Here is a 25,275-nt window from a genome sequence, read left to right as displayed (position 1 = left end):
TTTACGCTGTCGTTACCGGCCCTGCCCCGCCTCACCCGAGCCCCTACCTGCGCCCTGCCCCTGGGCCCAGGAGCCGCACCTCAGCTCGGCCTGGAGCTGCCAGTCCCGGAGAAAGCCGACCCCGGGGGACCAGCAGCTCCCGGGGGCTGAAGAGGCATACTGGGCCGTTGAAAGAGAGCGGAGCAGCCCCAACTGCGAACAGGTGAGAGGCCCAGGACCTCCCCGAGGCCGGGCGGGAGCGGGGGGCCGCCCCTCTCCTCCCCGCCGCGCATGCTCTGACACCCAGCCCCGGTAGCCGACGCTCTGCCTTCTTCCCTTCCCCTCCCCTCCCCTTCCACCGCAGCTCCGGCCCGGGGCTCGCACAGACGCGGTAGTCCCGGTGGTGGTGGTGGTAGCAGCGAGCGAGGGGGGTCCTCTTCCCTTCCCGGCCTTGGCCCGGTTCGCCGGGGGGCGCTGAGCGAAGCCCCCCCCTCACCCCCAAGGCGCCCCTCGCCGCGCTCCGGGATGTGGAAGCTGGTGTCCGCCGCAGGAAAAGGTGAGGGGGCACCGGACCCCACCGCTCGGGCGGGCCGGGCCCGGGTACCGAGGGCCGCTGGCCCTTCGTTTCCCTGACCTGCGCCTGCGCCGAGCCCCGGGGCGGTGACCGGTGCCGGGCCTGGGATTGCCACCCCGTGGCGGCCCCTGCGGTGGGGGAGGCGGGAACCGGCCGGGCCGGCCGGAGGCGGTATTTCGGCTGCGAGCAGGCTCGTCTGTCCGTGCTCCCCGGGCAAAGCTGCGATGGCCCCGTGCGGGGAGGGGTGAGGGAAGGCCTCGTCCGCGGCTAAGCTTCCGTTTTTCCCTTGAGCATTGCAGGCCACAGCTCCTGTTAAATTTAGCGGGGCTTTACGAACCCATGTGGGATGTCTTCAAATGCTGCTGCAGCCGGTGGAGCAGGTCACAGTGCAGCTTTCAGACAGCCGAAGAGTTGGGCTCTGAGGCAGAACTCAGTCTCGGGAGTCTCTCCTTTCAGGGCAGTTTTCTGTGTTGATGTTTCAAGGGCCCGGTGTTGAACTAAAGACATTATATTTGTTGGATGCAGAGATTTGAAACTAAACCACCACCGTACCTTTCTGCATCAGTTTCTTTATGCACAGGAGCTTTGATACATTGGTAACTTTGATAAGTGGTATCATGTAGTACGCAAATTTCTTCTTGGCTTAAATGTTTTCTGTATAATGAGCCTGCATCTACCCTTTTATTTCCGAATTCATTGGGAGCGGATTTTGGATGTTTGATGTAGTGGGACAGTACCTAATCCTATTGAAATGAACTGAGTTGTCTCCTACAGCCTGGAAAACTCTTGAGCAAGAGCTGAAACACAGGTGTTGTTATTGTATTCGGGATGATCATGTTTGTATTTGGAAAGTTATTTGCCTGGCGTTGATAACTAGAATTTAATCAGTAGTTATTAATGCATTTTCATCCAGAAACATTTCTGGTTCTGTTGACAAGTAGGTAACACGCATCTTTTTGTACGTAGTCAAGCCTTTCACTGAAAAGCCACCATGTGGTCTAGATGACACATACCAAGAATGAGCTAAAGCATAGGTCAGAGACTGAACAATGGCGGCTTTCCAGTATCTGAAGGGGGCCTACAAGAAAGCTGGAGAGGGACTTTTTACAAGGGCATGTAGTGATAGAACAAGGGGTAATGGCTTCAAACTGCAAGAGGGTAGGTTTAGATTAGATATCAGGAAGAAATTTTTTGCTGTGAGGGTGGTGAGGCACTGGAACAGGTTGCCCAGAGAAGCTGTGGATGCCCCATCCCTGGAAGCGTTCAAGGCCAGGCTGGATGGGGCTTTGAGCAGCCTGGTCTAGTGGGAGGTGTCCCTGCCCATGGCAGAGGGGTGGAACTAGCTGAGGAACTAGTTTAAGGTCCCTTCCAACCCAAACCAGTCTATGATTCTATAGTTGATGTTGCAGGTGGTCTTACATTCATTAGGAGGACATTTTCCTCTGAACTGCTTAATAAGTTATGTAATTAAATTATGTTCCCTCAAAAAATTATGTACCCTTAAAAGTTGTGTTTTGGAAAAGCTATCTTACATCGTAATATCTTTTTTTTTTTTTTTTAATTCTATATGCAACATTTAATTTTCAAGAGGTAATGCAAGGGAAAAGTTAAGATGCAAACTATTAGTAAAAATATATTGTCCTTAAAAAAAAAAAAGTGTACGGTCACTTTTGTAACTGCTTTGTTTATCATAAAATGTGTCCTTTTATAATGGACAAAGCAAGGGAGAGGGGAAGAAAGAGATTTTTGTCTGTAAATGCATAATTGTCAGCATAATAAATAATGCATGACAAAGTCAAGTTTCAAATATACTACGAACTTCTGAATGTTTCTGAAGTGCTTTGGGTATTTTGGAGTTTTTTTGTAAACTGATATTTTTCTGTCTCTTGTTTATTTTCAGGAGAGCCATATTGGCTATTAAGTGGTACAGAATATGTTGTTGGACGTAAAAACTGTGCAATTTTAATTCAGGATGATCAGTCTATCAGTCGAAGACATGCAGTTCTTAGAGTAAGTCGTCCTGAAACAACCCCGGTAAGTAGCCAGCATTTTACTGCATTATCAGTATGCTATGTGGGTAATTCATTTTGCCATGACCATACATACTCTGATTTAACTCTCACTGGTGTTTTATGCTTGGAGTAGAACTGTTGATCATCTGCCTCTTCTTAATCTTCACTTCTCCCCCTCCCCCCCCCCCTCAGGGTTTCTTGTCTGTTGAGAAATTTAGTGGCATAATTCTACTGGTCCAAGCTCCCTTTTATCCCAGAGTGAAGATTCACTAGAATCTGTATTAAAATAATTATAGCAGGAAAATTATGCAATTAAATTTCATTACATAGACAAGTTTTAGGTCTTGGTTCTGGAAAGTGCTTCCGTTGTGTTACTGCAGGCTTAGTTCATGTTTCATTCCACATCATTAATTCCATATTTGCTTAGGGGACTGAAAATAAAAACGTCCCAAGGAGAATTAGCAAGCAGCAAATACTATCACTTATGTGTTGCAATGTTTAAGGACATTTTGAAGCCAGTCAGCAGGAATTTCATTTATGTAACTGTATATAGAGTTTGAAATTAAATACGTAAAACTTATTTGTCCTTTTAATACTGCAAATAGTGTATAACTACGTGGCAAAATTTCATAAAAACAAGCTGACAGTTTTCTCGTTGGCTTGGAAATCATTTGCGAAATACGACAGTGTCTGACCTCTTCTCAAGATGTGCTGATGCCACCATGCCCTGCAGCTTGTGGAAGACTAGCAGTGCTTGTGGAAGGAAGTGAGGGAAGGTGACTTGGGCACCTATGCCAGGGCTGAATGGTAGGTAAAAGCATCATAATAAATCTTGGAGCCTTACTAAATCGCACTAACAGAGGCTTTGGACCAATGAATGATTGCCTTGCACAGCCTCCAAAAAGACTGTAAGAAGCACAGAAGTTCTGAAGCTAAAAATATGTATGTTTTCTCTCATTCCTTCACAGTGAAAATCAGAAGATAAATAATTAAACGTAGCCAGCCTCATTGTCCAAAGTCTTTATTTAGGATGGTATTTTGTGGGCTTTTTCTTATTTATCTACCATTTCTGTAACAGTAATCCGTTTCTGATAAAACTGTCTCATTCTGATAAACTATAGTGACTTATTTATGCTTATTTTCAGAGCCAGTCTCTTTCAGTCCCTATATTAACAGTAACAGATACATCTAAGTATGGTACCTTTGTTAATGGATCAAAACTTGATGGTGCTTCAGTGTCTTTGCAGTCTGGTGACAGAATCAACTTTGGAGTCTTTGAGAGCAAGTTTAGGTAAGTGCTTTGATTATAAAATATCAAGTAGAAAATAGCACTTTTCAAAAAGAGTATTTTAACACATCGTACAACTCAGCAAGCGATACGTCAGTGATGAATTTTTAGAAAGCAAAGGAGATGAGTAGTATTTTGCCTGTGTTCCACACCTGCTTCTACAATAGTTTTCCATTACATATATTCATAATATAATTTGACACTAAGAGAGTAAAATTGTGCATAGTAAAGAATTGGCATTTTAGAAGATGTTATGTCATGTACAGTGAGCATTTTCAGGCTATCTTAGGCAAAGAATAAAATCCTAAAACATAAATGGTTCTAAAGAAGGGAGGAAAGTTTAGGGTAGGGAGAGAGCTTGTCTGAGCCCTTGATAGCTGTTGATAATGTAATGAGAAAAGAAATGACACAGCTGGAGGATGCTTTGTGCAGCACTAGCCATTGAATGCTTGTTGCTATGATGTACATCTGCATTCTCTTTAGTGAACCCAACTTATTAATTTTTCAAATTTAACGTGGTAGCCAGTGCTATCTGCTTGAAAATATGAAGCACTCCTTGAAGTAAAGTGGCAGGTAAATACAACAAATTATATTAGATAGGACAAATTCTATTAAATTGACACTAAAGCAACTAGAAGTTGGCTTTGTTCCTTAAAACTTGACTCAATTTTGTCACTGCTGCTGGTATTATTTGATAGAAAAAAATGGCGTTACTTGAACTTGCATTCTACAACACTTAACTTTTTTTAAATACTAATATGTTAATTTAAAAAAAACATACTTTTGCCTTTGTAAGCACATACTCGAGTTCTTCTGATATTCCCTGACCTTGCAATGTTCTTGAAGCACTAATTCTATGTGATGTCTGTGAAACACCCAAAAGTCCTTAGAAATACTTCAGACATCAAGTTGAAGTGTTGTTAATTTTTCTGAATAAAAATCAGTATTTACTTTCTTCAGGAAATTTTAAAGCACGGTCTTTGCTTCAGGTAGGAGTATGGGTCTCCCGCCACCTTCCGATTTCCCTGAGACAAAACATGATAGTTAAGTCAGCTCTGTTTATCATAATGATTGTCTGAAATAACTAAAGCAATTCTCATTTACTTGTTCTTTGCAGAGTAGAATATGAACCTTTGGTTGTCTGCTCCTCATGTTTAGATGTAGCTCAGAAAACTGCTTTAAATCAAGCCATCCAGCAGCTCGGAGGCCTTGTTGTGAATGAATGGACTAAAGAGTGTACCCATCTTGTGATGGTATCAGTAAAAGTTACTGTTAAGGTATGTTGAGGTTGGAATATTGGTGGCATTGCTTTGCAGTTTTCCCACAAATGAGAATTAAATTACACACCTGCTCAAGATTTTTCTCTACAAAGCTATGAAGTCAGCTCTCCTTTTCCAAGTTTAGAAAGAGGTGTATGTTGATGGGAGGTTGTAGGAAAAGCAAATGAAAAAAGTGAAATTTGAAGACTGTTACTGATTTATTTTTTTTATTTTTTTTTTCCATCAGTTGCCTGGCACATTTTCATAACTTTGATCAAGACAGCAATTAAAAGCTAGGCTGTTAGAAGCAAAACTATAGTTTTTCAGTAGCAAAATTCGGTATTGTTCTACTTGTTTGTGTGACGTTTTCCACATCTAAGATCTTAGAAATCTAATGTCAGTTGAACCATATTCTAGCTGAACTTTTTCTATGCAGTAAATACATATTTCCTGTCTTTTCAGACTATATGTGCTTTAATTTGTGGTCGACCAATTATAAAACCAGAGTTTTTTGTTGAATTACTCAAAGCTATTCAGTCCAGGCAACAGTTGCCAAATCATGAAAAGTAAGTATTGTGTTTTCAGTGTCACAGAATTAAACTTATGGTAGTTAGGTTATCAAATAACTGCACATTTATCTGACCATATTTGACAGAATATGTGATTTACAGTATCTTTATTTGTGGAAGGATGCTTAATATGACATACACTTTAATATTCATGCAATTTTCTTGGTCTTATCCCTAGAGTTATAAAATGAGCTCTTGGAGTTGACTGTATGCTTAGAGATGTTACTAGCTCTAAATATGACCTTGTTTTGTTGGTACGTTTAAAGCAACATTTAAACTCTTTTGGGAGATGATACATTAAAATAAAGAAAATTTTATTTTTATAAACAAAATTATATTAAGCTTACCTCATTATGTAGATATATTTTCCCAGTATGCAGTTAGTTACTGAGTTTACTGTAAACTTTGGTGGAAACAGAATTAGCTTCACCATTGAATTCCCTGAAATAGTAGGAGTTTTTAATTAATCTGTTAAGAGATGAAGTGAGACTGATGTGCATTGGTCCTCACTACATGAGAATAAAATACTCATTGTTTTCATGTTTAAATTAACCTAAATAGGGAATTCTTGCTTTGGAACAAATAAGTACTGCAGAATAGTCCTTTCAGTTATTTTCTCTACGTAGAAAAGTGTAAAATGATCCATTACTGTATGCGAGAATTTCATCTGAGCCGATATTGCTACTATTTTTACCTTGAAAAGGAAGACAGTTGTGTTTTGTTTTGGTGGTGGGTTTTTGTTTTGGTTTGTTTTTTTTTTTGGTTTGAACATGTGACTTATGCAGGGAAATTTTCATTGTTTTTTAAAAGGTAAACTGCATGGGTACTCTTTTTTTAATTGCTTCTGTTCTTTGCATGCTTTGGAAGATACCCTGAAATGAAATATATCATGAATGGAAATTGTAAGAGTACTTGGCATTTGCAAAATAACATGTTGAACTTTTAATGTCAGTTAACAGGGAGAAAAAGTTCATTCATTCAAGACATTACAGTTTTTCTGGATGTATTATTTTAACCAGGTGGATGCTGGACACCAGACATTTGAGTTAGGGGAAGAAGGTGGTGAAGAAGAGCAGAAGTCACTGTTGGTTTTACATATGTATGGATATATGCACATACATATGTCTTAGGACATAGCAATTTATTTTCCGTAGTGGGTCTGATGATAGCCATTGGTAGAATAGTTTGAAGAACGGGGCTGGGGGGGAAAGGGGCAGCTAAACAAACCTCAGTGGTGCACACACAGTGATGGAGGCAAAGCTGCTGAGGATTCACAATAAGCTGCATTTGCTACATGATAAAATATATCTCGTACAATGTGATAATACCTTATTAGAACAATACAGGTGCCAATCTGGTGCAATTGGTAGAAAACAGGCTTTAGTTTCTAGATGCTTTTTACATTTGCAGGGTTTTATGTAATACGTCAAATGAGTTATCTGTGAGTTTGGTTTAAAACTCATCTGGTCTTCAATTTCAGAAGAAGGGGGATCTTCATGAATTGTAACTTTTCCTTCTGCTTGCACTTCTACATTGTTTTATAAGGATGTGAGAAAACTAAACAAACTTATTTAGAGTCCTCTCTCAAATGTTGGACCTATGGTTTTCTGGCAGATTTTTATAATTTTTTTTTTAAGACAGGTAGTACAAGCCATCAAAAGCTAGCAGTTGATTGTGCAATCTGGAATTTAGTTGGTCTGATGTTACCTAGGTGTAAGGCCACTGATATTATCTGTTAACAGTGGCAAGTAAACGGTGACTTGGGCTCTTGAAACCAGTGTGTGTGTTGTCCGTTCCTTTAATATACAAGTGACAGTACAATTGAGCTGTGGTGCGCTCTCTAAAATAGAACAAGAGGGATATGTTTCCCATTCTTAAATATTTTTGCTAACTATTAAGACCCTCAGAGGAATTAAGCTGACTAAATGTTAGTGACACTAGCAGAATATCCATTATGTAGCTTTCAAAGAGAGACTTCTCATCAACCTAAATGAGACAGATGGTATAATACACAGGTTTATCTTTAAAATAATCACAATATTTTAAATAGGTGATATTTTTAAGATGTAGCTTGTGGGAAGATATTGAAAATTTACTTACAAGCTTCTTTGCATTCAATTTCCAAAAATACTTTTAACTTTCATAGGGAATCTCTACATTGTGTATTGTAGCTAAAGCTGATACATCTACAAGGCACTGAACAACTTGGGGCAATACTGGTTCGGATATGAAATAAAAAAGGTATATTGATGTGGTAATACAGGGTGACACTGTGAATTAAATCTTGATTACTACTGCAAATCTGATCCCCTCCAAAAAACTTAGGGAAATATAATCTTAAAGTTCAAAGAAATTAAAACTTCTTTTTGTGTATACTAAGACTTCACACTTGCTTCCTACTTGAGGCTTTTTATGGTGAAGTATAATACCCCAGTCCTCTGGTACTCTCTGTCAACCTATGGAAGGAAAAACAGTAACTGAGGATTTCACTAGTGGCTGTGTAAGTGCAGCCCTGTATGAAATAACACGTTTTATTACAGCAGTCCAGTGTAAATAGTTCAGGGCTTTATAAAAGGAGGAAAGTAACAGAGCCTTTAACAGAAACTCATCAAGAATCAAAATCTACTTACTGAAAGATTCAAGACGGTAGAGGGACTCTTCTGGATAATGATGTTAACTGTTCAAAACTTATAGAGAGAGAGTACAAGGAGCACTTCAGAATCCTAACGTGGAAAAAGACTGTGTTGCCTTTTGAGCTTAATCAGCAATGGATAAAAGTTTCAAAGGAAAATTAAAGGTTTCTTTGAGGAGAAGATGATCCATTGAAGTTCCCTGCTGAAATTAAAAACCAGAGGTTTGAAGTGTATTTATACAGAAACTGTAGTCCAGTTCCAAAGTAATGGAGGCTGCTGTTTCCCCCTTTCTACTCATCCTTTGGTCTTTAAAGATGGTTATATCCCCTGTATTTATCTTAGGTTAATAACTGACTCTACGGTACACAGTATCAGAAGTCTTTTTGGACTGATAACTAAAATCTGAGTTTCCCTATTTCTTACAATTAGTAGACTTTATATCTGTTTCAAGGCAACGATGTTTTTGTAAATAGACTTGAACTGGTTTTTGAAACATATCAAATACTCATTTTTCGAAACCTGATGGTTTCAGGCTGTGTAATTTCCATTGTGTACGTAAAGCTTCAGGAATTGATTATGAAGAACACAAAGGAACAATGATAACTTAAAATTAACTGTAATTATATAGTACATTTTAGCCTATCGTAATTGAATTACATATTTGGATGCAGTAGAAAATTTACATGCTTATTGTTGTGTTCAGATATAAGTATGTGAATATTCACAGTGTCTGAATGTTTATGTTTACAGATGGTACGTTCTTCTCAGACACTTAAAATATTTCAGCACTTCATGGAGTATGTTTCTTGCTTAGAATCTGATCTGCATAAATTAGGAAAAAGAAATTAAAAACGTATCCATGTGTATGTATGCATACAATATATATGTAATTTATTGTGCTGTTAAACCATATTTTGGGAGTGTGTTTCAGCATCTTTTTTTTTTCCCTGCATAGCAGTATGAGAAGGATGTATAATCAGCAGTCAGAATAAAGAGAAGTAGTTCTATGATCAGCCAAAGTGCGTATATAAACTGCTGTTTAGGTACAGACATAGTATAGTATGGTTAAAATTGACCTGTAGTTTCCCTTCTTTCTAGTATGTGCCTTCACCTTGCTCTGTCAGAACTGCTTTAGTAGTGAATGTGTGGCTCAAGAGATCTTGTAAATACTATCCTGAAATTACCAGTTAGTTGCGTATCTTAACTCTGGAGGCTTTTCATGATGTAGGCATGCCATATAGGCTCCATGGTAACTCTGGAGCTGAGATCACAGGCCATGACAAAAATGCAAGCTTCAGGGTAGAATTTCACTTCTGCTTAATCTGTTCCCCAGCTGAACTCCTGGTCACTTTTCACACTGGAGAAAACAGTTGAGAATCTGCAGGGTGAATCAGTTCAGTTCTCTATCCCACCTGCGAGAAAAGTGTACTTACTTTTTGTCGTATTACAAGGCTGTCATCTGGTCTGGTGGTACGCAATTTCTTGATCCGATAGAGAAGGAGTGTCTGTCCCACTTGAAGGGTAGAGGAAGCAAGATGACTAATTTTGTGTGGAGTTTTACTATTAGTTGGAGTAAATGCAGAATGAGATTGCAGTCTTGTGTGTCGATATTGTTAGTGGAGAGTGCGGATACGTGTACAACAGATGCTTTAAAATAGTTGGGTTGAATATGTTCCTAGAAGTGTTGTCCTCTTAGTTACTGAGGTAGAAAGTCTTAGTCTTCGATTAGATGTTGAGAAATTAGAGGCTCTGTTTCTTCTTAACAGTTTCTGGAAAAAATATTTATGTAAATAGTTTTAACAGAGCAATGCAGTATTGTAACTTGAGAGCTTTACTCTAAAACAGAAAAGACTATGAGTCAGTACTGATAGGTAAATCTGAATTTCGTAACTTTAATTTTCATTTCTTGCAGCTTTTATCCTCCAGTTGATGAGCCTTCCATTGGTACTGAAAAACTGGACTTAACTGAGCGTCATGAAAGGAAAAAAATATTCTGTGGAAAAACTTTTGTATTTCTAACTGCCAAGCAGGTAATCAGATTTTACATTGCAAAAATGTTGCAAGGGTAGCTAAGCACAGATTCTGTGAATTCACATTCATTCTGGGTTCATCAGGAAAGAAGGATTTCTGTGTATTTATCTTCTTACCATACAATTGCCTAAACGAGATGAAATACAGGGGAAGAAATGGAACACATCACATCTGCGTTAGTGCATCAGTGATAAGCCTTATGCTGGTAGTTCATTATGTTGATACTCCTAAACTGACTGTATTTTAAGATTTGGGTTTGTTTTTTTTATTTGCATTCTCTTTTTAGCACAAGAAACTGGGTCCAGCAGTTATTCTTGGAGGAGGGGAAGCAAAGTTGATGACGGAAGGAAGAAAAGAAACATCTTTACTAATTTCTCCTGAAGTTTGTGTTGTTGATGTGGGGTTGACAAACTCCCAGATGTCAGGATCTGACCCCACGAGAAACTGGACTGATTCCATTCTGACTGTCTTACAAAGGTGCAGCATTATTCTCTTGTACTGTGGTAGGGTAATTTCAGAATTTTTGCAGAGATTGACGTCATGGTGTTTGCATACATATTTAAGCAGTAGCATGCTTATAAAGAGGACATCTTCTTCATTGCTTGAAGTATTTAGCATAGTAACTAAGATTTCTTGAAGGAGGAAAGGAAGGACTAGGCAGTTCTGTGAGGATTTGATGGGAGGGTTGTTGGTTTTTTTTCCCCTTTCTTGGAGGATCCAATTCTACAAAATTTCATTTGAAATTACAGATAGCCAGTGGTTTTTCTTCTAGTATTTAAAAGAAGTTAAAAATTAATATATTCTAAGAATGAAAAATAGATAATCTATGTTTTTTTCAATGAATATACATATTTATTTCATGGAAAACAGATGTGATGGCACCTTGAGGTCATGTGGTTCATTGCTGTCTAATTATTTGCATACGGTGTTTCTGAAGAGCAGCTTCTGTTTAATGAAAATCAGTTTTTGTTTTGGTGGTAGGTTTTGTTTGAGAGGGCAGACTGCATGTTTTATAGATAATTAGGATTTTCATAAGGTCATTTTATTAAAACAATGAAAGAAAACAAAATCCCAGTCCTTAACCTAATACATAAACCTAGTTCCCCGGAGTTTTCCTGCTAAATAGAGAAAAGTGTACTCAAGCTCTACTCCTGGCTGTGGTACAGAAGAGGGGTGTCTGTGCCTAATTAATTTTAAGAAGCACTCAAATCTTTGAAGTCACTTTTTCATTGACACACACTTTTGAATTAGAGGTGGAGCACAGGTGGTTAAATGCCCAGAACTTGAGCAGGGAGAGATGCATTGTGCAGATTACTGGGACTAGACAGTGGCTACAGCAGCAGGAAATGTGGAAGTTCTTATGTATAGGAGATGGGTATAATGATGGAGAATTATGCTGACACTGTATTGTGAAAAATTATAATGTAGACTGGTGTTTTTTGAAAGGAGGAATGGAACATTTTGTACTATTTGCCTGTTCATCTTGGAATCTGTATTGAGAAGTGTTTTTTTTTTTTTTTTTTTAATTTTTTTGTCTTTATTTCTATATTAACAGCAAGGATCTCAGGGCTATTCCCGAGGCAGAAATTGGATTGGCAGTTATCTTCATGTCTACGGAAAAATACTGCAACCCTCAAAAGCAGCCTCGTAACAAAGGTAATTAGAAGAAGGGTAGTAATAAGTCATCAGCAGTAAAGATAAAAAAAGCAGTATTTCTTTTTGTACATGGGCCTCAACTGTTAATGCTCAACTTCTTTTGTTCTGCAAGACCACTAAAATAGAATGACACTGTATGAAAAATGTATATTAGCCTGAAGAGGTAATTGGTTTTTAATGGTCTTGCAATAAAAATTGCACGACTCTTAGATGTAAATAAAAAATAGCTGATCTAAAATGAGCATAAAAAGCAGACACATAGTACATTGATCTTTAAAGGAAAGGTACTTTTAAACAATCTTCTGAAGTTCGCATTTTTAGTGGCCACTAAATTAATATATATGTGGTGTTTGAATTCCATGCTATTCTATCTTTTATGAAAAGGCTGGGGTAATAGGGAGGTAAAAGAAGGATGTTAGAAATTGAGAAAATAAGAACAGAATTAATTTGTAAGGGCTTCCCCCCCCCCCCGCCAAAAGGAACTTGCTTTAGGAAAATTCAAGCACCCCTGACCCAGTTCAAAACCAAACATAATCTTGATGTAAGAAGTAAAAACAATGAGACATGATTGGCACATTTGCTAAAGTAATAGTTTGGGGGTGGACAGTCCAAGTCTTGTCTTGAAACTTAACTAGTAGTTGCTAATACAGTAATCTTTGAGATACAGAGGTTTTTTTGTCATGCCTCTTCCAAAATTGTTAGTCTATATATTCTTGCTATAAAATTGACGGTTATGTGTGTAATTTTAAGTTCTATTGCGTTCTACAAAGTGTTAGAGCAAATAGAAAATTCTTTAATTATTAAAAAACAAAACAAAAACCCCATACATTTGTCCTTATATATAGGAACATTAGTTATTCAAAAATATATTTTGAAGAGAGAAAGATACATGTGCCAGTACAGGCAGAGGTCTAAAAAATATTTTAGTTGACTGGTATTCCTGTATGAATAACTTATATGATCTGTTGTCTATCCGGTTAGTTTAGAAAACAATGCAAAATAATTTAATTCTCAGATTAAACTTAAAGATACTGACCCTGCAGACATCTGAATAAATCGGAAATGCTGATTCTTGTTTCCAGTCTGAATGATTAAATTGTTGAAAATTAAGTTGTCGTATTGAATTGTTTAAACAGACTGTATATTGGGCTTGTAAAGGTAGCCATGTTTACAGTTTATTTGCTAAAAGGGAACAAATGTTATTGTTTGGGAGTTAAAAAAACTTTCATGTACGTGTTGCAAATAAAAGGGATTGCAAATGAGATTTCCCCCTCTGATCTTGTCTGAGAACAGCGAATAGAAACATATATTAGATGTAGTTGCTCAAGGAGGAGACCTAATTGTGTCTATAGGTTATTCCTCAGTAGGTTACAGCGGTAGGAAAAATGAATGTATGTATGTATAAAGAATGGGCATTCTGAAAGGATAGTACTGTCATTGTAGTCTCAATCAGAATGAGATGCAGGAAGAATGTCAAGGGCTGAGAGATGAGTAGTAATTAAAAATGTATCTAGAAGCACAGTGAGACATAAGTTAAAATAGTAACTGTTAGTATGACATAAGTATATGAAGACAAGGACAAGTAAAAGGGCAGACAATATAAAAGTTGTTGTGTATGCTCTTCTTTCTGTTTTACAAAGAAATAATGCGAGTAAGTAAACAAAGCAGCAAACGAAGTAAGGGAATCCCCTGACTATGGGGATTATGAGAAATTGTCTGTAGAAGATATTCTAAGGCTTTTTAGTAGCAATTATTGGTTCTGTATTAGTAGAAATAATCCCAAATATAATAATCATGTTAGAGATCATCATAAAACAGTAAATGTTTTTGTGCTCTGACAGTTTTGCATAAAATATATATTGCATGATTTATTAATTGCATTATGTCCCTATTAATACGTGATTTCCCATTATGCTTCATTTTTATTTAAGCAAAATTCCATGACTTAAGTCTGTGGAATAGTTAACTAAAACTGAATTCCAGAATATGGTCCTTTAGAACTGTTTCTTTAAGTTTCTTTTTTAATCAATAAATCTGCTTAATTTTTTTATTAAAGTTCCTTTAAGACCATTTTACAAAAGCTTTACCTCATCAGTTAACGATAGTGATAGCAAATAGTGATGCGAAGAATCACAGGTTTGATATTAAACTTCTAATTCTTCTCTTGTGTTGATCTTGCAGCTGTAACTAAAAGCACTCCAGCATCAGGTGCTGCAGGGCGAGCCATTTCCCAGAGTTTGGCCGTGGATGAAACCATAATGGCAACTGCTGCGGATGACAGCACAGTATATGTAGCTGATACAGAAATAGAAGAGCAGACATGGTAAAGTATTCATGGAAATAGTTTCTAAGCTAATACTTGCAAATAAAGCAATCTTTTGTGGCTTTATTTGTGGCTTTGTGACACAGAGGAACTGTGTCATTGCCGTGAACAAAGATATATAGTGTTAGAAAACACACTTACTAAATTGCTGTCACTTGTCTGCAGTGACATAATTTCTGCTTTTGAGTGGTAGATAACAGAAAACATCACATAGGACGACTTAATGACTCTTTCAGATAAAAGTGATTTGACTGTCTTAACTATTACAAATTTTCAAGCCATTTCACAATTATAAAAATACATTTATCATAGCAGATTTTACAGTTTGTTTTTAGCACACCTATATTGTTATAAGTACGTTGAAAGTACAGGTACAGCTTTTTAAAAAAGTGGTATTCTGCAGTGTATCTCTGTGGTAACTTCTTGTGCATTCACTTAATATTTTTTTTTCTGTCTAATGTAGTATGGAGATAGAGAATACTCCCCAGATGGAAGGACAAAGGAAAATGGCTGTTCAGGATAGAATTGCTGTTCAGAAAAACCCTACCACAAGCGGCAGTGTAAATGCGGGAACATCAGGATCTAGAGTGAACAGAACATCTGGGTTTAGTCAAAAAAGTCATCCTATCTCGCCATCTAAAATTTCAGAAGCTGGTAAACCTAGTGAGTGTGCTTCACGTCACCAGTCTAACTCAATTACAAACTACTTCCAGGTAGCTAGAAAAAGGTATGTTGAAATGTTCTTGACGTTACTTCCCTTATTGTTATGTTGGTGCTGTTTCTGGAAAATAATTTTAACTCAAGGGATGTACATTTAATTCAAAACGTACTTAAAAAGGTAATTTTTAGATCAGCTTCCTAGAATGGCAAGCTTTTCCTCAAGGGTACTTACGTTCAAATTTCACAATGCAGTCACTAAAACCCCAGGAAGCTGTTATCTTGCGTATGCAGCTAGCCATATTAAAAAATGCTTTTGTAATTTATTTCTTTTGTAATTGCTTTCTGTCTAAGGGAAAGAGCTGAAGAAGGAGAAGAAACATCTGTGTCCAAACTAGCAAAAGTGGAGGAAAGGTCATCGCCTGTTTCCAAGTGCACTGAAAAGCATGCGCTGAAGAGAAAGGAGTTAGATGATTTATCTGAAGATACAGAGGCACTAGAAATTGTGTTTGGAAGCAGAGACCTAGACTGGGAAGATCAAATGGCAGATCATGACCAGGAAACTCAAGGAAACGCACGAAAAAAAAGATGTTTGGAAGCCAAAGAAAGCAGGATTCAAGAAGTAAATGTAAAGCAGAGAGAGGAGAATAAAATATTGGTAAGTTATAGTCTTCTCGTGTACCTAATCTTGAAATTTACAACTGTGTTGGAAGGATGCAGATAGCTCCTTTAAGGATGAGGCTGCCTGTATACAGAAAGTGGCTTTGTAAAGTTTGTTTGCTTAAACCTCTCAAATCACTCTGAACTAAAAATTGTAATGGTATATCTATTACATGTGAACATTGCAATGTTACCTATCTCAATGTTTTTTTGATTCTTCAGGAAATTATTTCTTTGTGAATTGAAAGCTAATTGTATTCTGAATGTTTTCCTCTGTCTGCTTGAAGTACTGTAGGTAGAACAGCAGAATATATCACTGGTCCGAGAAAAACTTCTCATGTTGCATGGTGTGTGAATTATAACATTGATATTTATACTTAAATAATAATTATATTATCTTTATGTAATGAATTTTCTGGAGAAATCTTTAGTTGACCTCTTCTGTTGAATGCCAAGAGTAGTGTCCAACATCTTTCGAGTCAGAATCTCTAGACGTTACATGAAAGATTATTAAAATTCCTGTATGAGGCAATTCAAATCACTGATGTCCTCATAGGGGAGGAAACAAAACCCAAAACCAACAAAACCAAAAAAAAAACCCCAACAACAAGCAAACAAAAAGACAAAACCAAACCACTGCTCGTGGTCAGTTTTCTTGATTGTTTCTGTGGTTTTGAGAATGATGCAATTTTCTAAGAGAAATGAAGAAAACAATGGATTTTGAGTTTACAGTAGCCACTCATTGGAAAAAAAAAAACCAAAAACAAAAGCAGTTTTGCAGAGGAAAACAGTGTTGAGAGCTCTAGCAAAGTAGGCTCTTAACTATGCAGAGGGGAACAGGAGAGAGAAGGAACAGGTTTAATTTTTGTTTATTTAAAAAAATATATTTATATTAAAGCTTACTTTCCGGTCAATTCTTATACAGTGTTAAGTGCTGTAATAATGAAGTTTGAATGTGTGATTGAGTAACTGGAATTGGCAAGATACCTTGGATCAGATGAGACTTAGTAATTATCTGTGCATCCTTAGCTCAGACCAGCGTTAACACTCTTGTCTTGATATTTTGCTGGAGCTTGCTTCTGACAAAGCGTGAATTTTGAACTTCATTGTGATGCTATTTTTTTGTGTTATTAACAGGCAAATTAGCAAGTCTAATAATTGTAGAGAATCTTTATTTCTTGCTTTTTATACTGTCAGAGAGGAGGTACTTTCTGTCGGGTCTGACTAAAATGGCTGCTTGTAATAGTCTTTTGAATTTTGTTACGACCTGGGAAGTTTTTCTAGTCTAACTTCTTGTCAGGGTCATGAAGGAAAACACATTCGTATATATAATTAAACTATTATCAGATGCACGCTTGAAGATTTTTGCTGACAAAAAGTCTTCTAATAGTTTAATAATGACCTATTTTATTCACGTAAATTATATTTTCAGTGGCATAGGAAGGAGATTTCATGTTAAAGCTTCACAGGCATATTTATGTTACCTATTTTCTTTAAGTGTAGATGCACCTTGTGTACCTGGCAAGACAGAGAATGTGAGCGGGTGACTCAAAATCTACAGGGTGTATAAAGCTGATCTAATTTTTTTCAAACACTGAAAATAACTTATGAAAAGCAAATCTGGTTTTAAACTATGAGAGGAAAGCAACCTGCAGAATACTTTCCTATCCTAGTAATGCACACATGTACATTTAACATATGAAGTTGAAAATGCTACTTTTTCTATTCAAGAGCTTTTACAGTATTTTCCAGAACCTGGCAGGACTTTGAAGATTGTACACATGGGCAAATTCCCCTACTGGTGTAAGGAAGGGGGGGAAGTGAGAAAATAACAGTGATTTTTTTTTTTTGTAATAGAAAAAAACCCCAACAATTATTACAGTGTACATGAGATCATAAAAAATTTAAATGTACAGTGCAATTTCTTCTCTGTCTAAATGTATATATTGATTTGAAAATGCTTATTCTCCTGTAAAGAACAGCAGTCAATTTTATGTAATTAAATCTGTATTTAATTTCAGTGTTACATTTTAAATAATTTTTCTTTGAATAGGAAGAAGAGGAACTCGGATCAGTTCTAACTTCAGAAGTGAAAAGTGAGATCAAGCAGGAGTTGCCAGTCTTGGTAAGAAGTTTGAACAGCAAACTTTGAGAAGCATTAAGAAAACATGTCAAAATTTTGCTTTTAAGACCGTAGTATTTGGTTTCAGTGTAAAGGAGGTTCTGAAGATTGTACTCCTTAAAATAATCATTTGTAAACTTGAAGACTACAGTCCAGCTTATTAACTGTGAAAAGACAGAGCAAACTGTAGTTTTGTAACAGGCATTTGGATGGATACTTAAGATGACTGGAACTACAGCAACCTGATGTAATTGTAGTAACCCTTCAATGCAGTTAATACTTGCGCTGATGGTTTTGTTACTTTACTGCTTAAAGACCAGACAAGAACGTAATCCCTTCGTTTGCTCTAAGGAGATCACAAGTAGAATGGGAGAGAATGGACCATTGAGAAAACAGATGTAACATACACTGACTAAGAGTAAACAGAGTGCTGACTTTGTTACGGATGAGATGAAGGAAGGAGGGAGGGGAGAATTGCTGGGAATGGCAGTGAGGCAGAGGAAAAGGAGACTAGGCTGAATGAAATTGAAAGGGAAGGATTCTGTAAAGGATAGTGTAGCCAGACAACAATGGGCAGGATAAAACCTTTCCACAGACGTACAAGAAACAGTCTAAAAAGAGGGAATGCTGTGGGGATATACCAAAGTGCAGGGTCAGCTGAGGTCACTGGACTTCTAATTTATACTTTGCTATAAAGCAGCTGTACTGCATCTGGGCTGGAGCTGTTCATGAATGTAGTTTAACGTTACTTGTGAACTTGTCCTGGACCCAGACTTCATTTTTTAATTCACATAGGTCTATCCCCAAGCAGCAAAGTGTGCTTGCAATTTACGTGGCATATGAGCATTCTCATATACCAGAAAAAGTTGCTTCATTGATCAGATCCAGTTTACAGCCCTAAAGTTGGCCTAAATGGTAAATTTAGGCTAGAATTGAGCTGAAGACATACAACTTTGTCTTCCATGGAGTTAGCTGGAGTTTCCATTAGACTAAGCATACTTCATTAAATTAGTCCAGGTAAGAAGCAAGGTGGAGAGAGCAAAGAAGTAATTCTTATATATTAGCTAAACCTAAAAAAAAAAAAAAAAAAAAAACCAAAAAAAAAAACACCAAAAAAAAAACTTACTTGAAGTTTTATCTTGAAGTAAAATCCTAGTGAAATGAGGTACACTGACTTCAGTATTATTACTGCAGTTCTTAATGATCCTGTCTTTTCAACAGATACGAAAGAAATGAATTTACTGAGCTCCCAGCTCTCTTGGTAGTATACGAGGAGGCTGAGAAGTACATCCATCTTCTTAGCTTCTAGCACTGCTGCTGCTTCCCCTTGTAACCCTAACTTTTGCCTCAGCTGTATTCATGATAGTTTCTTTCTCTAAAGTTTATACTGTTAGCTATGCTTTATGTCTGTTTATACGCTTGAAGTGCTCCTTCCTTTTTCTTCCCACATAAGAACCGCAATGAACTGCAAGATGACTCCAGCAATCTTCCTAGTAGACTTCTGTTGACTGAGTTTAGATCATTGGTTGTCAGCCATCCAGGACAGAACAGTCAGCTTGCTGGAAATACCAGCTATGGAGGAAAGAAAAATTTCAAGACCTTCAAAAAGGTTCGTGTGTATTTGAAATGGTCACAAGATGGCACTATTTAAAAATACTAAAAAGTATTGCCTTAAGATTGTAGAAACATGTCATGAAAGATTATTTTTTTAAGTTGATAGTAACTACAGAAAAACAATTTTAATACCATATTGTACTGTTAACCAATGTTTTTCCAATTGACTGAAGAAGTACCTGGCTGACAAAGGCTTACCTTGTGCTAGATTATTTAGATACTTGTACTCTCTATTCCAAGCTGTTATTTGGAGTAAGTGGTTAAGTGATGCCTACCATAATTTCTGGTTGTACCTCCAAAAGCTAGCGATTTGACTTCTCCAGAGACCTACTTATAAAGCATATGCTGATTCAGAATCTTGCATTTTATCTAATAAATCTTGGATTTCTAAGTAGAACTAAATCTGGTATTTCACAAAAGTAAGATCATTGCTTGCTTGGGTCCTGAAAATAATTTTAAGAAAATTCTTAGTGTTCTTCAGCTCATACTAAAAAAAAAAAAAAAAAAAAAAAAAAAGTATAGGATTAACTAGAAATGCATTGATGCATTTCAGTAAAATATTAGTTAGAGAGTGTGAGTCATATAATGCAACTTCCAGCTTTCTGGGAGTATGCTCTCATTTTTAGATAACACTTTAAATTTCTGATAGTATTTTCTTTTCCACCATTTTGTAAAAGATACTTATGCATTCTGATGATAAAATCGATTCTATCAGTAAAAACCAGTTTCCAATGTTTTCAAACTCTATTTACCGTACTGTCAGATTTATTTAGCATACATAACTTGTCAGCTTTTTTTGTTTGTTTGTTTCTTTAGGAAAAACGAGTTAATAGCTTTCTGTATGTGCTTTTTTCACTTCAGTGTCTTTTAAATATCATCTCTTACGAATGTTACTCAAAGGAAGACTGACTGACTTTCTTCTGTGATATATGAATAGACTCTCATTTACTTGCGGTGTGCTTGCCTTGTATTGTAATTATAAGAATTTATTGTCTGGCAGGTAACTTATCCAGGGGCAGGACAACTTCCATACATTATTGGAGGATCAGATTTGATTGCTCACCATGCTAAAAAGAATTCAGAGCTAGAAGACTGGTTAAGGCAGGAAATGGAGGTAAGGAATTATTTCTTGAGGATGATCAAACAAACTTGATTTACGTAAGTGGTCATACCAACCTATGGTCATTACTGAAATACTTCAGAATTTTATTTTTGAAATAAAACCTCAGCCAATTAGCTGTCCACACATGCTCATAGGAGCACAGGCATCAGGAAAGTTACTGAAAGTCAGAGGTCAGTGGTAAGGCTTATCTTTTTGCTGATTATTTGAATTGATTTTACATGCAACATTCATATAATCAGAAATATTGATTTAAAGCAAAATCAATAACCTAAAAGAGAATTATTTTGCTAATTAAAAAAAAGATCAGCATTATGGAAACTTGAGACTTCTAAAAAAGTGACGGGTGAGCTAGGAAGAACTTCTATATGGTTAATTATGTTCAAATTGTTATACAGTACAGTTGATATTCTGCTCTTGAACAGAACAGAAAATTCCTGAGTAAAATTTTGTTGGAGTATACTGAAGAGATATAGTAAGAATAAATTTAATATTTTTTTCTATTGTAAAAATCTTCACCTGTGTATATACAAGTTGTAAAAAATCTGTTTTCTCACAGCAGTTCTCTAGCACTTTCATTTTCCTGTATACAGATCCCATTACAGCAACAGTTCTCAATTATCTCCCTTTTTTTGTAATCCCTTGGTATAGATAATGCTAATTAAAATTCTCTTTATGCACCAATAATCAGATAAAAATTTTCCTGTTTCTGTAATGATGCTAAAAAACCCCAAAAAACGTATTTCTGACCAAAACTAGTATCTTGCACAAACTTATCCATTCCATTAGTTGGTAGCAGTAGCCAAACTTGAGTAGTGAAATGTGTTATCTGATGTGAATATGCACTGAATGGAGTACTTACAGAAAACTTAATTCTTTAGGAAAAACTGTGTTCATGCAGGAATGTATTGTTTATTAGCTTCATCCTTAACATCAAATACTGAATGAACTTACTTTTTCAGGAACAGAACCGACATGCAAGAGAAGAATCACTTGCTGATGATCTCTTTAGGTAAGAGTTTTATGTTTGTACTTAGAAAATGTGTAGTTTTTGCATCGCATCTTTTTTTGGACTAATTCCAATTTTGTGAAAGACTACTTTGATTATTCTTGTCAAAATTCCATGTATTCCCATGTATAGAATATACCCAAAATGACTCAATAACTTCTCTTGTTTCTTTTATGCCTTAAACTTTTTCAGTTTCGTTCAGATTTGCTGCAATTTTTGAATTGGAACATTCTCATACAAAAAAATGTTGCTATTTCCTGGCTCATACGCACAAGCTTGATTGTTCACAAAGGCTGGAAGAGATTCTGGGCTGAGGCTTTCCACAATTAGTGTTTGCTAGAGCCTAATGAATTGTTTTGATCTTACAATTAAGTCAGTCATCTGAACTGCAAAGAAAAAGGGATGGGGTCTGGCACTTTTTCATTGTGGCCATGGCATTTACCTGTCCCTGAGTGCTGAGTCATTTGAGGAAGCTAAATCATCAGAATACTAGTTCTGTGAAAAAGTGATTGGCAGGACTGCTTTCTGTTTTTTTTTTTTTTTTTTTTTTTGATCTTTGAAGTAATGATTCCCAGAATTCAAAACAAAAATAACAGTTAAAAAAAAAACCCACTAAGTAAATCCTTTAGTAAGGCCCCTCTGCGTTACTTATCTTTGAGGCTTAAGCTACTTGCAGACGCATTCACGATGAAGGAGCTCCTACTTTTTTTTTCCGCTTGTTAGAAACTCCGTCAGTGCCTCACCATCTTTCCAGTTTTCAGACTGTGGAGAGGAGGTGTTTTTACACCAGTCATTCTCTGCTCTTGACAGTGTAGTAGAGTCCTTAATTCTGTCCTAATCGGTGCTTATGTCACAGGAGTTTGAGAGATTTATTTGGTAGGTTCACCTTGGCTGTTTGCCATTGCTTTTTTTTGCCATAATTATTACATTTGCCTCTAAAACAGTCTGTTTCATCAGTTTTCTTTCAGTGACCCTCACTTCAGTTGTCTACTGCTTTCCCTAATCTCTCTTTTGAAAGAGAGAATCATCCTGTTGATTTCCTGTCCAGTTAAACTTTAATCCTAATTTAATGATTTATAACCACTTTCTAATTTAAAAAAAGTTCTAAACCAAGCTTTCTACTTTATCCAGTTTTTACATCTGCAATGCAGCCTTTAAATATATGTCAGTTATGAAGACATCTATAAAAAATGGTGCAGCTTGATTGCTGTGCTGGAATCTTATTTGGTTAAAAATATCTTGATCAATTTTAGCCTTTCAGCAGCAGTGGAAAGTTAGATAATTTGCATGCATTCATGCTTAGAAAAGTCTTTACCTCAGTTTATTTAGGTTAGTTTTACTTACAGAAGTTTCAACAGTCAAAAATATTAAAACACACAATTTAATGTTCGGCAGTTTGTAACCTACTTCTAATTTTGTCCCTAATCCTGAGTAAAAGTACTTGGCTTAATGCTGATGTTAACAGCTGAGACTTCCCATGGAAATGGCATTTGACGATGCCTTTAGAGAGTCCTGCAGTATTATTCCAAGGTAAAGATACGCTAGAAAGAAAAGCTGTGCCCTCAACTGCTGCTGAGTACGTACTGAGATAGAGGAGGAAGGGGAGGCATATCATACTCTCTGCCGAGACTGCAGATAAATGGGTTATATTCAGTAACGGCCCTTTGTATCCTTCGCTCCCTGTGCCCAGCAAGGTCTTCTGTTTCTTTGTGCATTCACTCACAGTAGTGGAATCTCTGTAGTTATTTTTCCATTTCAGGCCACAGGCACTGTTACAGTTTCCTTTCTCTGATAATGTTGTTTGATTTCTTTCTGTCTGGAAAACATCATCCAGGCTTCATTTAACATGGAAAATGGCTGGAGGTGAGGTGGGGGAGACTACATAAAAAAAAAAAACCCGTTCATGGCTGTCACAGGCAGGCTTGAAGCTCTTGGTGTCCTGATGGCAGGTTTCCATCGTGTATCATCCCCTTCTACTACCTGCTTATCCTCCACCCTATCCTTTCCTCCCACTGCCTTCAGAATAGGATTTGGTGTCCAGGACATACTTAAATGTTAGAACTGATGTGTTTTAATGCTATAGCAGTAAATTCAAAGAAATGCTTTTAATATAAGGTCTCATTTTCTTTAGCAAAGATTTCATTGTTTTCTTAGTTTTTATGTGAAGAAACAAGCAACCACTGTTTGACTTCTCACCTGCCATCCATTTGGCTAAGACTAAAAGTTGTGCATTTAAATAGAAAAATGGGTATGGTGAAGAAGGATGTTCTTGTCCAAATCTCTATCAAAGAAACATGATACTGCATATCGACCTGTGTGAGAGCCATTCAGAAAATCCTACTGCAGTAGCAGCTCGCTCTGTAATCAACAGTTAATAATGGAGCATTTCTTTTAAACGGTACACATCTCATTTTTTACCAGGAGTCTGAGATGTATACCAACAGCAGTGACTTCGAATACCTTTCTAGTTATGTGGTGATGTAATTTGGCTCACAAGTGGTCACATTTTCCTGACTAAGCAAAAAAAAAAAAGTCTTGATGAATGAGAGCAGAATTAGTGGAAGTAAAACTGCCTGATCATTCAGTTGTGTCCGTAAGTTATTCATGCATGAAACACATCAGAATTTCAAAGAAGCGACATGGGATTTTTGGGAGATGAAGCACAAATGGAGAGAAGGAGAAGGCCAAGTGGTAGCAGTGTCGAGCAGAGGCAATCTGTAAGCATATTGCAGTAAATCAAGTAACCATTTAGAGTATCCAGAAAGTAGATGTAAATTACTAAAAATCAATCAGAAGCTGTGTAAAGGGGGAGGTAAGGCAAGGAACTGCTTTATGGGGGAGTAGGAAGCAGCAGAAGGGTTTTGTCTGAATGAGCTGTGGCCAGATGTTGTACACTGCTGTGAATATACAGTACCTCTTTCCCCTCCTTCCCTTTTATTTGTTGGTTTTGTTTTTTTTCTTCTTTTTTCAGTAAGGAATTTAATTTTGGGACACTAAAGGCTTGGAGAAACTTGCTCATGTATCAGATCTAAAAATTTTTAAGTAGCTAGGAAGTCAGTGAAAATTTTAGTAACGGTTATCCCTAGTTCATGCACAGGTTTCAGCGTACGTGTCTTTCAGGCAAATTGTAGCAAATCTAGTTAATTATAGAAGTGCAGTCGATGAAAGGGCTGAACGCTGACCAATCCCTTGTTATGAATATATAATAAAACTATTTACATCACATTGTTAACTTTGAATATCATTAAACTTTACTTATTTGTGACAAATCTTCTTTTTTGTTGCAGATATGATCCTAATGTGAAAAGGAGAAGATAAATTGTGACCTGAATTTACAGTTATTCTCTAGGAAAAATCTGCTTTCTGTTTCTTAGGTTTGCTGGTTACAGCGTGAAATCTATTATTGTAAGACTTGTTTTTAAGTCTTGCTTTTATTAAAGAAAAAGAAATGTTTCTTTCACTGCTTGGTAATTACAGATTGCGCTTTTTCAACACCTTCATGTTATTTGCTTTATATTAATGCTCAGTAAAATACCATAGATACTTAGGAGATCCGTTTTAGGCTCTTTATTTCTAATGTTTGCTTGTCATTACTAGCTGGGGGGGGGGAGGAAGTTATCATCAGGCTTTTTTCTTTTCAGAAAGGCTCTGTTAATTAGATTATTTTTTTTATATTGTCAATTTTGTCTTGAGGTGGAGGTTTTTGAAGACTTCATAAATAAGTTAGACAAAACTTCAAATTTGTATCTGAGTAAACAAGAAGTATGCA

The 25,275-nt window shown here is 36.8% G+C and overlaps 1 protein-coding gene across 3 annotated transcripts; it reads left to right on the top strand.

Annotated features, from left to right (window-relative positions):
- Positions 1-266: 266 nt before the first annotated feature.
- Positions 267-24,966, top strand: NBN (nibrin). Of its 3 annotated transcripts, XM_074577401.1 has the most exons (17): positions 278-535; positions 2,454-2,587; positions 3,171-3,372; positions 3,711-3,856; positions 4,971-5,130; positions 5,575-5,678; positions 10,227-10,344; positions 10,632-10,822; positions 11,901-12,001; positions 14,183-14,324; positions 14,788-15,051; positions 15,336-15,639; positions 17,695-17,766; positions 19,217-19,372; positions 20,378-20,491; positions 21,460-21,509; positions 24,794-24,966. In XM_074577401.1, the coding sequence occupies exons 3-17, from the start codon at positions 3,370-3,372 to the stop codon at positions 24,822-24,824; spliced, it is 1,956 nt and encodes a 651-aa protein (XP_074433502.1). In that variant the 5' UTR covers positions 278-535; positions 2,454-2,587; positions 3,171-3,369; the 3' UTR covers positions 24,825-24,966. The 3 variants fall into 3 exon arrangements, with proteins under 3 accessions (XP_074433500.1, XP_074433501.1, XP_074433502.1); XM_074577399.1 differs by lacking the exon at positions 3,171-3,372 and having other exon boundaries at positions 267-535; XM_074577400.1 differs by lacking the exons at positions 3,171-3,372; positions 19,217-19,372 and having other exon boundaries at positions 267-535.
- The last annotated feature ends 309 nt before the right edge of the window (positions 24,967-25,275 follow it).

The sequence above is a fragment of the Larus michahellis genome, chromosome 2 (genome assembly GCF_964199755.1).
Source record: "Larus michahellis chromosome 2, bLarMic1.1, whole genome shotgun sequence".
Classification (NCBI taxonomy): Eukaryota; Metazoa; Chordata; class Aves; order Charadriiformes; family Laridae; genus Larus; species Larus michahellis.
This window is presented reverse-complemented; position numbering and strand designations above follow the sequence as displayed.